Raw genomic sequence first — 14,893 nt, forward strand, 5'->3', positions numbered from 1 at the left:
CTGCATTATTGGTCATCATTTAAAATCCTGGCTTTGAACCCTCACCACGTGCTTCTGTTACTCCCTGCCCACAGTGTAAACACAGCTAAACACGTGACCGGAAGTCAGAGACGATCCGAAAGAGAAAGCTTTGCCACTGTACCTTTAGATACAACTTATTTGACATTATAGCGAGTATATTAAATCTCCACCGGAAGCGACAGGATGAGTCAGGAATGCATCGCAAAGTTACAAACTGCAACAAGAGAAAAACTGCGAAGATTTAACTCTCTGCGCGGTGAGTTCATATTTACTGACTCGTGCAACTGTTAAGTTTCCTCTTCCTGTGTTACAACCAGCTGCTTTTTTCTTTGCCTGAAGCTCGAGAGGTGCAGCCCGGTGAGTTCTGGGACGTGGTGGTCGTGACGGCTGTGGATGAGCAGCAGAGAGACGCGTATGAGCTGCAGATCAGACAGAAGCTCCACAGAAGAGAGCTTCCTCTCGGAGTTCACTACAAGGTCTTCTCTGATCCGCCTGGCTCTAAAATAGGTGAGTGAGTCAGACTCTCTCCAGTTTCATTTCCCTGTCCTGTGTTTTGTTGCTGAAGGGGATCAACAAAGCACGACATTATTTTTTAATTATCTTTATTATTACTAATGTGACCTTGTGTTTCCAAGGGAATGGAGGCTCCACTCTGTATGCACTGCAGCAGCTGAAAGACATCTTTGGGAAGGCTCTGTGCAGACTGAGGGTCATCCTCGTCCATGCAGGTTTGAGATTTAAACAGCCTTTTATTGCTGGTAGACATTTTAAATAACGTACAAATAAAGCAGTTGCCTCTCCACTTCCTCCTACAGCCGGGGATTATTATCATGTCATTAACTATAACAGATCAATCACAGCAAAGATGATCTCATGCATCACAAGACAAATGTAAATTATTCCAATAATGTGGCACATTGTGAAAATAAATACAGGATCATACCAAAACATGTGTAGTTAAAATGTGTATTATGTGTTTATAGCCTGTTTAACATTACTTTATTTATCCCTTAAAAGACTGAAAGGTAATATTTTCCTTGGTCAAGTTATTCCAAAGCCAAAGGGTTGATTGCAAATGATCAGACATTTTTAGATAATGATGACAACTGATGTTGCCCACTTCGCATCCTTCCAGGAGGGTTTAGTCAGCGGCTGCCCAGTGCCAGCGCCCTGGGGAAGATCTTCACCGCCGTGCCGCTGGGTGACCCTCTCTACCAGATGCTGGAGCTCAAACTGGCCTTGTATGTGGATTTCCCATCCCAGATGAAGCCTGGCGTACTGGTGACCTGCGCAGACGACATCGAGCTCTACAGCACTGCGGAGGATGAGAGTGTGAGGTTTGACAAAGCTGGCTTCACAGCTTTAGCCCACCCCTCCCCGCTGTCCGTCGGGACTACCCACGGTGTGTTTGTGTTGGATTCAAATGAAAAGTCTGCTCACTCTGAAATGGAAAACATTTCCTGCCTGCGCTTTCTGCACAAGCCGAGCGTCGATGAGATGCGAGACGCCGCGGCTGTTTGTAAAAGGCGGAGTGGTTGTTTTGCTCTTTCTGACGCTGAGTTTGTTTACACAGACAGCACTTATTATGTCGACTTTGATACTGCGAAGTCTCTTCTTAGTCTGCTGAAGGAGTTGGAGCCTTTGGACTGTGAGGTAGACGCATACGGAGACTTTCTCCAAGCGCTGGGCCCCAAAGCCACGATCGATTACACCAGCAACACTGCGAATGTCACCAAAGAGGAGAGCGGTCTGGTGGAAATCCGCCAAAAGATCTTCCACCTTCTAAAAGGGACTCCCTTGAATGTCATTCTCCTGAACAACTCCAAGTTTTATCACATTGGCACCACTTCAGAGTACCTCTTTCACCTCACCGAGGATGTGGCGCTGAGGAGTGAGCTGGGTCTCCTGTCATCTGCCTTCAGCCTGCATATGAATGAACCCTCCTCTACGGGATGCTGCGTTATGCACAGCGTCCTCGATCCCAGTTGCTCTGTGGGAGCTGGGTCAGTGGTGGAGTACTGCAGACTGGGAGCCAGAGCTTCTGTGGGAGGGCGCTCCATCGTCAGCAGCTGCTGGGTCAGTGCGGGCCTCTCGGTGCCTGATGGCGTCTTCATGCATTCTCTGTGTGTGAATGACGAGCACCAAACCAGGTTTGTAACCGTCGTCTTTGGGATTAATGACGACTTGAAGCGCAGCGTGGAAGCCCCGGCATATATGGAGGAGCTGAAGCTGTTTGGTTACAGCCTGGCAGCATGTGTGTCTCACTGGGGGCTGAAAAAAGAAGTCCTGCAGTTCTCCGGGGATGCATCCAGCTGTAGTTTGTGGAACGCCCGTTTGTTTCCTGTTTGCTCTGATCAACAAAGCTCCTTCTCACGGTCTCTGGAGATGCTGCAGGCCGCGCTGAGAGGCTCTACATTCAGCTTACCTAAAGACACAGAGCTGATGTCTGTGCGAGAGGCCTTACAGTGTAAGAACCTGCAGCAGATGTTGAAGTTCAGGCAGACACTGTATGAAGACATCACACAGAGAACACACAACAAGTGAAGTTTTTAATGATGTTAAAGTGCGAGATAATATTGATTGTGTCATGTTTTGAATGATCATTCAACGATCAAATGATTTTGTAAGCAGTGTGAGGATCTGATGTGGATTTTGTCATCTCATTTATTGTGGTTTACGTTTTTTTTCTATTTGAAAATATAACTTTCTTCCAGCCCTCTCACAACAGTGAGAGACAAAAGGCGCTTTCAACTTCATTCTTCTTAATGGGCCTGTTTCACCATCATGTGTAACCAATAACATTATTATTTCCCACATTGAATGGACTCGTTGTTTTTGTTATTACTGTAGTTCAACCTGCTTTTCCTGCTAAGACAAGTCAACATGTCAAATGAGAAGCATAAAAACGTAAATATACATCCATAATATACATATAAAAATAATATATTATGTACGGCACACACACACACGGCTGCAACTTGCTTTTGGAGGGAGATCAGTTGTCGTAGTTGTTAAGCATTCCACTCCAAGGTGTTTATTTTTAGCCCACAGCAATGATCCCCCCCTCTTTATCTGGACCTGTGCAATTGTGGCACAGTGATAGATCATATTCCTGCTTTACCAAACAATACAGCACATATCACAAGAGACGAGAGACCTTATCAATGGGAAATTACAAATCAAGACCATCTCAGACGTGCACAGGTAACGCCTCAGTGTGTTTGTCATTGTGTGGGAATTGTTATTAATTTCAGATGTATCGAAGGTTTGAACTGAAGGAGGGCCGGCCGCTGCCGTCGGCTGCCGTCTCCAGCCTTTACAACTGTCAGTGACAAATATTAAAATATGTGTAGATCTCAAATACAGTTTATTTAGGAGGTATTTCTGTATATATGGGGAATAAAAGATGGGATTATATTATTTAAGTGTTATTCTGTTCAACCCCGGTGAAGATGAGTGGAAGAAGAAGGTGGGCGAGTCGTACTCTGTGATCGTAGAGAAGTTGGAAGATGACTTCCAGCTCAAAGACAGCGAGATCGTGGAGCTCAAACTTGCTTTCAGGTGACAAAAAAACACCAGAATAAACTGCATTTAATTGATCAAGTTGTGCTTTTTCTTATTATATATATCTTCTCTGTCGGCTTACTTTTCTGCTTGAGTCGGGATGTGATGTTGTTTTCTGTGGCTCAGCTCTGATGAGGCTTTTCAGAAGGTGAACTTGAGCTACCGCACAGAGAAGGGGCTGTCGCCGCTGCATCTCTGCTGCGTATGTGGAGGTATGCATGACTACTAGAGTCTATTAATAACTGCTCAACAAAATGTGGCGGTGGAAGGAAGGATTACCATGAACCGACTGACATTATTGTCTGGAGATGACCTCTGGTGCTGGTCACATAAAAGCAAAACTACTGAACTAAATTGCACTTAAAGATGAAATAGTTTTATGTGTAGAAATAGACCGTTAAGTGTCATTCACAATAAAACAAATGTTCTGTTGAGTGAAATGTTTTACCAGCTGGTAATGTTACATATTGGTGACCAGGTAACAAGGCCCATGTCCGCACCCTGATGCTCAAAGGCCTGCGTCCTTCCAGACTGTCCAGGAATGGATTCACTGCGCTCCACCTGGCTGCTTACAAGGTGAAGAGGAACACACAGCAATAAATACATGATTTAAACTTTACATGTTTCTAAGTGCAATCCATATCTGTGTCTTGCTTGTGTTGTTGTGTGGTGAAGAGCCTTCCCGCCACATGGTGGAGAGCAAGTACCAGACGTGGAAGAAGACCTTTTACTTAAGTAAAAGTAGTGACACTGCAGAGTATAAATACTCTGTTACAAGTTAAAATCCTGCAATCAAAATATACTTAAAGTAGTCAATATGCAAAGTGGCCTAATTCAGAGTAATATATATATAATTATTATTGATGCATTGCACATCACTTTATTGTTGTAGCTGGTAACGCTTGTGGATCCCCTGCACCACAGGATAATGCTGAGCTGCTGACTGCACTTCTCCACGGGGGGTCGGACGTGCAGCAGGTGGGCTACGGTGCCCTCACTGCCCTGCATGTCGCCACGCTGGCTGGGCACCATGAGGTGAGCTCTGGTTTTATCTTTAACTATCGTGAGGAGAATCATCCACAGCTCAGGACTTTTCATTGCTTCTATACATGAATAATGTGTCATTTCCCCCCCCCCCCCCCACCAGGCAGCAGATATACTCCTGCAGCATGGAGCTTATGTGAATGTGCAGGATGCTGTGTTTTTCACCCCGCTGCATATTGCTTCTTACAACAGCCACGAGCAGGTAAAGTGTTCGCATTAACCACCTCTGCATTCTTAAATGAGAGAAATCAAACACTTGTTCTCGTCTCTTGCAGGTGGCAAAGCTGCTGCTGAAGTTTGGGGCCGATGTGAATGCGAGTGGTGAGGTAGGTGACCGGCCGCTGCACCTCGCTGCAGCCAAGGGTTTCCTCTGCATCATGAAACTGCTGCTGGGGGAAGGGAGCAAAGCTGACGGTGAGACCTGGGCCTCCAGGAGCGTGTCCCTACATTTAGTCACATGATCGTTCAACTTTGAACCTTCCTGCTCTCCTCTCCAGTGAACGCCCAGGACAACGAAGACCACGTTCCTCTCCACTTCTGCGCCCGCTTCGGTCACCATGAGATTGTGCGCTTCCTCCTGCAGGGCAACTGTGACGCGCAGCCTCACTCTGTCAACATCTACGGCGACACACCGTTACACTTGTAAAGGATTTACACCTGGGGTGTCAAACTCATTTTTAGTTCAGGGGCCACATGCAGCAAAATTGGATCTCAGGTGGGCCGGACCAGTAACATCACAGCATAATAACCTATAAGTAACAACAACTCCAAATGTTTCCCTTCGTTTTAGTGCAAGAAAGTACAAATACATTCAGAAAATGTTCAAATTTCAAAGAAAAGAAGGAGCAATTTCAACAATATTATCAGTTTATCATTTACACATGTGTGTTACAACTTACAGATCAGTGTATCTACAAAGACACACAACATTTCCTCACAGGTATCTGGAACTGTGTTTTACTTTATGATCAAAACAACTCATTTTTACACTTTGCAAAGTCATCCCGCGGGCCGGATTGGACCCTCTGGCGGGCCGGTTTTGGCCCCCGGGCCGCATGTTTGACACCCCTGATTTACACTGTCAATATCCCTCTGTAAGTTTTATGGAAGATGACATGAAGTGCTGTGTGTCTCACCAGAGCCTGCTATAATGGAAAATTTGAGGCAGCGAAGGAGATTGTGCAGCTTTCTGGCACAGAGAGTCTGTCGAAGGAGAACATATTCAGCGAGACGGGACTTCACAGGTCTCACACGCTGAGTTTATTTATAGTCTGACAAACACAAACTGTACATAGACACAAAATGCATGTTCATTTGGCACAACTTCATTTATTCTTCAACTTGTCATTCATGTTGATGAGAGCATGTCTTGTGTCCCAGTGCATGCACCTATGGGAAGGACCTGGAGATGGTCAAGTTCTTGTTGAGCCAGAATGCAATGAGCATCAACAATCAGGGCAGAGATGGACACACAGGTAACTCTCCTTTAAAGCCCAACACATGTGTGCAGGTGTGTTTTTAGTTAGAACTGTGTAAGACGTGTCCCTGACTTCTCTGTTTAGCTCTGCACAGCGCCTGTTTTCACGGCCACATCCGCCTGGTGCAGTTCTTGCTGGACAGCGGGGCAGACATGAACCTGGTCGCCTGCGACCCGAGCAGGTCCAGCGGGGAGAAGGACGAGCAGACCTGCCTGATGTGGGCTTATGAAAAAGGTTTGTCTCGTTCAATGATGAGCTGCGAGGAGAGCCAATAAAAACTAAAGAAATGTATATAGTATGTTTATATGTTAGTATATATTATGTAAACATATTTATTTATATTTTATAGTGTATTATTAAGATACTCTATATATATGTATATATATATATATATATATATATATATATATATATATATCTTTCTAGTGTTTATGTATATATTTACTGTGTATGTTTTACTCCTGTGTCTGTCTGTCTGTCTGTCTGTCTGCCTGTCTCTCTGACTATCTGTCTGTCTGTCTGTCCATCTGTCTGTCTGTCTGTCTATCTGTCTGTCTGTCTGTCCATCTGTCTGTCTGTCTGTCTGTCTGTCTGTCTATCCATCTGTCTGTCTGTCTGTCTCTCTGTCTCTCTGTCTGTCTGTCTGTCTGTCTGTCTGCCTGTCTGTCCATCTGTCTGTCCATCTGTCTGTCTGTCTGTCTGTCTATCCATCTGTCTGTCTGTCTGTCTGTCTGTCTGTCTGTCTATCCATCTGTCTGTCTGTCTGTCTCTCTGTCTGTCTGTCTGTCTGTCTGTCTGTCTGCCTGTCTGTCCATCTGTCTGTCCATCTGTCTGTCTGTCTGTCTGTCTATCCATCTGTCTGTCTGTCTGTCTGTCTGTCTGTCTGTCTGTCTGTCTGTCTGTCTGTAACATTGCTGTCCTTCTCTCTGTCTTCTCTGTCCTCAGGTCACGATGCCATCGTCACCTTACTGAAACACTACACACGTGCAGATGACTCCCCCTGTAATGAGTACTCTCAGCCGGGTGGGGGTGAGTCGGGCCTCTAGAAAATTATTATCTGGACTAAAAATCCCCCGAGTCCGTCCCATCACAGTCTGAACATGTCGTCTCTCTTCCAGATGGGTCCTACGTCTCAGTCCCGTCTCCTCTGGGAAAGATCAAAAGCATGACTAAAGGTAGCGAGGTGGAGAGAGGCGCAGCAGGTTCCCCCACACCTCCCTGTCAGCTGACATGACGGCACACAAGGGAGGGGGCTTACTGCCTGTCCGTACCACTGAATCCACAGATCTGTCCGTGTGAAAATAATACTTAGAAACTATTGATCCCATGTTTAAAGCCTCTAAACATCAAGGGGTTAAAGAGGGCACTACATCAGTAACAACAAGAAGCTGCCTTCACTGCAGCTGTAGTTATTAAAATGTGCTGCACGTGCCTTCATATTATTTAATTACTTACGCTGAAGGCTCCATAACAATAAAACACTTCTTTTCCCATCTTATCTTGGCAGGAAATAATAATATTTGTAGCTCCTTCACATGAAAAACATCCCTGACCATTATCGGAGTATTAGTAATTAGTCTCAAATGTGCTTTGTGCAGATTAACCTGGAGGGAGCAGTCATAGAGCGTCTCTGTGATGTAATGATGCATTAACTACTGTACAAGTCTCCATTGATGAGACTCTCTGTTTTCAGAGAAGGCAGAAGTCCTCCTGCTCCGGGCCAGCCTCCCGTCCCACTTCCATCTTCAGCTGTCTGAACTGGAGTTTAATGAAATTATTGGATCAGGTAACATCATGTCTTTTCTGTTTTCTTTTCCACATAATCAGATACTATTACTGAGCATCAACTCTGTTTCACACTAGGCTCCTTTGGAAAAGTCTACAGAGGCAAATGCAGGAACAAAATTGTTGCCATAAAACGGTAATTCTCCACCGACGATGTTTTGCATCCCATCTTTGGTATAAAGGGGAGAACTCACGAGTTCTTCGATATCCGCTGTTTGCAGCTATCGAGCCAACACGTACTGCTCCAAGTCCGACGTGGACATGTTCTGCAGAGAGGTCTCCATCCTCTGTCGCCTCAACCACCCCTGCATCATCCAGTTTGTGGGGGCGTGTCTTGACGACCCCAGCCAGTTTGCCATCGTAACGCAGTACATCTCTGGAGGCTCTCTGTTCTCTCTGCTGCACGAGCAGAAGAGGTGAGGAAGTGTGCGTCACACACTGGAGCTTAAAGCTTATATATATATATATATATATATATATATATATATTTATATATATATTTATATATATATATATATATATATATATATATATATATATATATATATATATATTAATATGAATAATATGTGAACTGGGACCTCTCCAAGTAGCAGTCACACTCCATTTTTTTAGGTCGGGTCGGTGACTTGAACCAGCAACCCTACGGCTCACAGTCCAAGCCCCCACTGACTGAGACACTGCCGGACATCTGTGATCATTTCAAAATATATATATTTTCTGATATAAAAGAAAAATAATCAACAAATTAATTGATAACAAAAGTAATTGTTACTTCCAGCTCTGTAATAAATGCCAGAAGTGAGCAAAGGGAAGTTTTGATATACAAAGTTATTCAGTGTTTTACAAGGACAGCCGACTGTTTTCAGGTCTCATTATGCTCCTTCCCTCCGTCCCCTCACCGATCTCTCCCCTTCGGCCGGGATCCCCATTGATCCAGATGAAGTGTTCCTCTAACTGTGTGGCCAGGTGCTGTCTTTATAGACCCTTCTATCGATCTGTGTAAAGTGCTGTGTGTGATTGGCAGCGACTATTGATCTTTGACTAAGTGGCTGCTGCTTTAATGATGTGTCAATGGACAGGCTTATCGACCTGCAGTCCAAACTCATCATTGCCATCGACGTGGCCAAGGGCATGGCGTACCTGCACAACCTCACCCAGCCCATCATCCACAGGGACCTCAACAGGTGGGTGCCGCAGCAGGAGCATAATGTGGTGGGATGGTATTGGCAGTCTGGAATAACTGTTGTCATTACTAATAACATGTGATCCTTGCAGCCACAATATTCTGCTCTATGAGGACGGACATGCAGTGGTGGCTGATTTTGGAGGTATGAGACATTTTGCAGCTCTACATACATGATTTAACATTTTCACATGCTCTTTAGCCAACATTAGCTTATTTCATTAGCAATAAACTCACCTTTGCCCACTTTGATCCTCAGGAGTTTTGCTGCTACAGCCTCACTTGGTCTGGTGTGACCCGTAGCTTATGGTGACTAATGTTAGCAAACGTTCAATTCATACTTTACTTTTACTTACTTACGTTTACTTACTTTGTGACTCTCCTCTACTTGCGCTTACTGTGTAACTGACATCATACCAGCAACTTCACTACTGTTTCAATGTCCATATCTGTAGAATATGTTCAAACGTATGAAAGGAATGTAAAACGATTTTTTCACTCAGCAATTCCTGTTTCCATTTCAAAATAAAAGTCTTCCAGCGGCTTTCTGTGGATAAAATCCGTTAACACAGGCTTTTATTTTGAAATATTTGCAAACGCAGTAACTTGCACGGCTCCATAATGGGCTTTTAATTGTGGATAATTCTTATTATTTATAAATGAGCACACGCTCCTTCACCTTTTTCTGTCTAATATACATTTAAATGACATTTATAATTAAATTAAACACCATTATGTAAGGCAAACTCAATATAAAGTTCAGTGAGGCAGCTGTTGGCGCTGCTCTCTAGCTTGGTATCTTTCTCAATGTACTCACTGCTGGCTGGCTAATACTATTAAACATATTTAGATAACATGTTTTTATACTACAATATGCTAATGTCAGTATTTACATTTACAAAACGAAGCTTTCTACACTTGACACACATCTCAGAAGCTTGTTGAAACATTACAAAACAACTAACAATGCATTCACGTTAGATTCTGATGCAAGATAAACATAGAAACACAAGTTTGTTTATTTCTGAGCAGCTTAATGGCTCCACAGCAGCACCAGAGCGCCACCTACTGACGTTAAAGTGTATTACCTTGATGTGTAAAGAGTGTGAGAATAATTCAATTATTAACGCAAATTTAGGGAATGTCTATTTAAATAAAACTTAGCATTTCCAACCGACTACACATGTCCTTCTCTTCCTCTGCAGAATCTAGATTTCTACAATCTGTGGATGAGGATAACATGACCAAGCAGCCGGGGGTCAGTGTCGTTCCATCTTTCTCGTTTATTTGATGACGCACACAAAATCTTTTGGAGTTATTTCCTCCCTCTCTGGCCAAATACTCTCAACCCATCTGCAGCATCCATGGAAGAATAAGACACTTTGTATTATGCTGTATTTTTGCAGGAGTTCAAGCCAGAGCTTCTGCTGGCACCTGCCATCAATTACCCACCAGCTGAAAAAAAACTGCCTTCATGCAGATTTAGTCTCAATGTGCTGACTCATCACTACCCAGAGTGCTTGGCCTGCAGTTTGGTGTTAAGTGTGTTACATCTCCTGGGAACTGCCTGTTGTGAGGAACTACTTGCCCTTGCTGGGACGCAGTGTTTATGTCAGTAATTGGGCCTCATTTTGTGTGCGTGTGTGTGTGCATGTGTGTGTGTGTGTCTGTGTGTTGTTTGTACAGAACCTGCGTTGGATGGCTCCTGAGGTGTTCACCCAGTGTACTCGCTACTCTGTGAAGGCAGACATGTTCAGCTACGCCCTCTGTCTGTGGGAGCTGCTTACTGGAGAAATTCCCTTTGCTCACTTGAAACCTGGTACTTTATTGTGTGTGTGTGTGTGTGTGTGTGTGTGTGTGTGTGTGTGTGTGTGTGTGTGTGTGTGTGTGTGTGTGTGTGTGCATGTGTAAAAGGCTGTGAGACCAGTTCAGATCATTTAAAATCTGAATTGAAGACGTTCACATCTGTCCACAGCTGCTGCAGCAGCAGACATGGCCTACCATCACATCCGGCCTCCTGTTGGTTACTCCATCCCCAAACCCATCTCTGCTTTTCTGATGCAAGGCTGGAACGCCTGCCCAGAGGTAAAGCACACGACTTCACCTCTTCTTGAACATCATCTAAACTATCAGTCAACAAGGTTTCCACTGTAGTTAATATGTAAACTCCACCGATAGCATCTCTTCATGTCATTAGCTATTTATACAGACGAATGTTCAGAGAGGCAGCTGATGCCGAGTCAGCTGCTCCTGCAAACATCTGCAGTGTCCCTAGACGATACATTATTGCACGGCTGTTCACATTTAGGAGCACACATGGCCTGGATGATTCTCGCTCCGTGCTGCGACGCTCATTATTAGCCAGGCGTGTTTTTGTTCTCGGCCTCATTAAGACACATTATAACACGGTCGAGCATGTTGCTGCGTTTCTCCCTCTGTGGCTCGTCTCCTTCCTGTGATGCACTTATTCATTTGCTTAATCTAAGTACAAAATCACAAAGACGTCACAAATGTTTCAAGCCCTGGAGTTTAAAAGTGGGATATGCTGTTATGTGTTTACAGAAATCTATATATTACCAAGAGGAGATCACATAGAATAGTCTAAATGTGGGGGTTTGGTTAAAGAAAGATCAGAGAAACAGTCGCTTTGGGGATTTTTTTACCTTTTTCCAACTTTTCGAGAGTCAGAAACTAATAAATGACTTAAATCAGTTAAAAAAATATATATATATTTGGTGTAGTCTGACACCAAACAGCAATATTTGGTATCTTGACTCGATTGTTGGGTGTCTTTAGGATCCAATAACATAATCGTGATCCTATAGGCATCCAAAAATAAGCAAGAAAAATAAAGGGGAGCGACAAACGTCCACCTGGACTGAAGGATCAAAGGTCACTGTGACCTCACAAAACACGCTTTTTGGGCCATAACTCAAGAATTCATACAACCGGTAGGGGGTATAATTTGAGTTTCCATAGAGCAGTAAATACTTGATTACTGCCGAATGATATGTGAACGAAACAGAAAGGATGTTTACCCAAATCAAAGAACTTTAAAAGTTTGTCATTAGTTTTGGTCGCCCTTGTATTCTTGTGTTTCTGTGGTCTGCGGTATTAAAGCAGCAGACCACAGACGCACCTCCATCTGAGGATGGGCTGTATAATTGAACAGCTCCGGGGGGGCACTGTTTGTTCTTTTACAGCGAGGCAAGAGATCTAAGGACTGCGTTTGAAGCAGAGTTCACCTTTGCTTCTTGTGTGGGTGGACTAAAATGAGCACAACATACAGTCTGAGAGAAACACACACACGCGTCTGTTTGTTGTGGCAGATACGTGACGCGTGTGTGTGTGTGTGTGTGTGTGTGTTCAGCACTGAAGCAGAAATAAATGATTGCTTATTCCACCTTCAGGACAGGCCTGATTTCTCTGAAGTGGTTTCCAACCTGGAGGAATGCTTGTGCAACATTGAGGTATATAATATATGCAACATATTACTGCATGTCCTCCTGTTTAACTCTGCAGAGTAGAACCTACATGTTGTTGTTTGTGTGGCAGCTGATGTCTCCGGCCTCCAGCAACAGCAGTGGCTCCCTGTCGCCCTCCTCCTCCTCCGACTGTCTGCTCGGGCGAGGAGGACCCGGGCGGAGCCACGTGGCCGCCCTGCGCTCACGCTTCGAGCTGGAGTACGCTGTCAACACTCGCGCGTACGCCTTCTGGACTCAGAGGTAAGAAAACTCAAGCACCTCCAGCCCACATACACCGTGTACTCCAGAACTGAATCAGACGCTTGTATCTTATTGGATCAATCAGTAAATGTACAAATCTACCAACTCTCAAACTTCCTTAACAATAGCTATAACTTGTAATTTTGGAAAGGTCCCACCGACTGCGAGCCAAGTTAAAGGCTCAGAGGTCTTTACAGGGATCTCTGTAAACGAGATGTTCACTGCTCAAACATCTCAGTTAACCAGCCCAATACATCTGAGATCAGACTTAATACTGTGTACGTACATGTTGTTTTTATTGTCGTCAACTTAGAGGGAACACAGATGTCGTCGAATGAGGAAAAGCTTTAAAACTGGCCTCAAAAAGTATTGTTTTTAAGTTAATGAAGAAATCTGAAGTTGTTTTCACCAGGAGGAGTTCATGTACATGTGGTCGGCTTGAAGCTTTTAACAGGAATTCCACGGCTTGCTCTAGTTTGGACATGATTTGTAGAAACGACTCCCTCTGAACAATTGTTATTGCCAGTAACATGTAGACCAGTTAGGGTACTGACTTCAGCAGTGAGGAGTGGAGTTGCTCGGATACCGAAGAGGAAACAAAGGAAAGCAAATGCAATAAAACATGCATGGCATTCTGAGCGAGGAGGAAGGCCACTGTGAGACGTGTGTGTGTGTCAGAGCCTGGTTACAGTCACTATGAACCCAGAAACAGGAGGTGGCCTTATTGTGACAATAATGACTTGTCAGTAATTCCCTGGTGCGCCATCACAAGTTAGACAAAACCTTTCTGGGTGTTAACGTCCCGAGAAAGTGTAAAATCACAAAATGTATTAATATCAAATGCTAAGCAACATGAACAGCGTGCAGATTGTCTGCAGCCGCCTGTCAAACCTGTCATCAATTTTGTATTCTGAAAGTGAGAGCAGGTTGGACATTACATATTGGATTTCTGCTGCTTCTGCCTGGCTCCATATCATCTGTCTTTCTCCATGTAAACAAAGCTGTGTATATTTCTGGACTAGTGTTGTTTTGCAGCAGATTAATGAGTAAGGGCTGATTTTAATTTTCAGTGAGCGCCGTCGTGCATCTGGAGGCCTTTCACTGGAGGAGCTCAGAAGGAACATGCAGTTTTCTCCCATTGATCGAAATGGTTTGTTTACGTGTGCGCTGAGACTGTGCAGTGACAGTAGTTGTTTTTGAAAGTACAGCTGGTGAAGTTTAACGCTTCAGTACTGGTGTAGGGATCAGTTAGTTCAGGTAGGCGAGCAAATTAAGTAAATAAGTAAGAAGTCATCTTCAAATGTGTTATTGTTTTTTTATCCTCTAATACGTTTGAGTGTTTTTTGTTTAATCAACTTTTTTGGCTCTCAGACCCAGATATAAAGTCACACATACATAAGTTCATTAAAACAAATCTCAGTAATTCCTAAAAGACTAGGTTTACACTCCAAACTGACTTTTTAATATTGCCACTCGGACGTTCTGTAGTTTTTATAGCTAACGTACTCAAACGTGTAAAACGTGCATTCGTTGGGGGACTATTTTCAGCGGCGGATGAATACACATGTGGTGCTCTAGTGAATATTTCTGGCAGCAGGACGATAGAATAAACTACAAAGCCCGTCATTGTTAGTAGGATCAATTTGTTAGTTTGATAGAATTTCACCAGCCTTCTCCTTTAAGTGTTAATATAAAAATAGAACAAATTTTGTTATTGTTAATATTATTAATCCCAAATGAAACATCATAACTTGTGATTTGTCTCTTTCAGGGTACGTGTCTGACCCCATGAGCACCATGAGATTACACTCGTCTTACAGCAGCAGTGGCAGCTTCGAGGACAGCAACTAACCCTCTTTATTATAACCTTATTAATTCAGACGTTCATGCCTGTTTTTACAGTTCATTTTTAAGCAAAACTGTATACGTAGATGGTAGAAGTAGTAGATAACATGCAAACTAAACTGTATTTTGTTGTAGCGTACTGTGTTCCGACTAAATAATTAGCTGAGGCTTTTTATTTGTAAATACTGAGTGTGTGTCAAACTATTGTTTTTGTGTACATGGTTTGCATGAATCTGAAGTTGCCA

The 14,893-nt window shown here is 43.7% G+C and overlaps 2 protein-coding genes across 4 annotated transcripts; both read left to right on the plus strand.

The window, feature by feature from the left end:
* The first annotated feature begins 74 nt into the window (after positions 1 to 74).
* fpgt (fucose-1-phosphate guanylyltransferase) lies at positions 75 to 3,399 on the plus strand. The gene is made up of 4 exons (XM_029430065.1): positions 75 to 277; positions 361 to 528; positions 657 to 749; positions 1,157 to 3,399. The coding sequence occupies exons 1-4, from the start codon at positions 205 to 207 to the stop codon at positions 2,563 to 2,565; spliced, it is 1,743 nt and encodes a 580-aa protein (XP_029285925.1). The 5' UTR covers positions 75 to 204; the 3' UTR covers positions 2,566 to 3,399.
* On the plus strand, positions 3,399 to 14,888 carry tnni3k (TNNI3 interacting kinase). Of its 3 annotated transcripts, none has more exons than XM_029430062.1 (24): positions 3,399 to 3,582; positions 3,712 to 3,797; positions 4,064 to 4,161; positions 4,510 to 4,620; positions 4,733 to 4,831; positions 4,905 to 5,043; positions 5,127 to 5,271; positions 5,769 to 5,873; positions 6,010 to 6,104; positions 6,192 to 6,341; positions 7,053 to 7,136; positions 7,226 to 7,282; positions 7,801 to 7,893; positions 7,971 to 8,028; positions 8,114 to 8,308; positions 8,975 to 9,079; positions 9,171 to 9,223; positions 10,284 to 10,336; positions 10,765 to 10,897; positions 11,054 to 11,163; positions 12,489 to 12,548; positions 12,634 to 12,803; positions 13,874 to 13,953; positions 14,575 to 14,888. In XM_029430062.1, the coding sequence occupies exons 1-24, from the start codon at positions 3,428 to 3,430 to the stop codon at positions 14,652 to 14,654; spliced, it is 2,514 nt and encodes an 837-aa protein (XP_029285922.1). In that variant the 5' UTR covers positions 3,399 to 3,427; the 3' UTR covers positions 14,655 to 14,888. The 3 variants fall into 3 exon arrangements, with proteins under 3 accessions (XP_029285922.1, XP_029285924.1, XP_029285923.1); XM_029430063.1 differs by having other exon boundaries at positions 3,486 to 3,582; positions 3,731 to 3,797; XM_029430064.1 differs by lacking the exons at positions 12,634 to 12,803; positions 13,874 to 13,953; positions 14,575 to 14,888 and having other exon boundaries at positions 11,034 to 11,163; positions 12,489 to 12,540.
* Positions 14,889 to 14,893: the final 5 nt, after the last annotated feature.

Source organism: Cottoperca gobio, chromosome 4, assembly GCF_900634415.1.
Source record: "Cottoperca gobio chromosome 4, fCotGob3.1, whole genome shotgun sequence".
Lineage (NCBI taxonomy): Eukaryota > Metazoa > Chordata > Actinopteri > Perciformes > Bovichtidae > Cottoperca > Cottoperca gobio.

Coding starts and splice junctions, on each gene's coding strand:
- fpgt (XM_029430065.1), top strand. CDS start 205: ATGAGTCAGGAATGCATCGCAAAGTTACAAACTGCAACAAGAGAAAAA. Junction 278..360: donor AAGATTTAACTCTCTGCGCG/GTGAGTTCATAT, acceptor CTTTGCCTGAAG/CTCGAGAGGTGCAGCCCGGT. Junction 750..1,156: donor GGTCATCCTCGTCCATGCAG/GTTTGAGATTTA, acceptor GCATCCTTCCAG/GAGGGTTTAGTCAGCGGCTG.
- tnni3k (XM_029430062.1), top strand. CDS start 3,428: ATGGGATTATATTATTTAAGTGTTATTCTGTTCAACCCCGGTGAAGAT. Junction 4,162..4,509: donor TCCACCTGGCTGCTTACAAG/GTGAAGAGGAAC, acceptor CCTGCACCACAG/GATAATGCTGAGCTGCTGAC. Junction 12,549..12,633: donor AATGCTTGTGCAACATTGAG/GTATATAATATA, acceptor TTTGTGTGGCAG/CTGATGTCTCCGGCCTCCAG.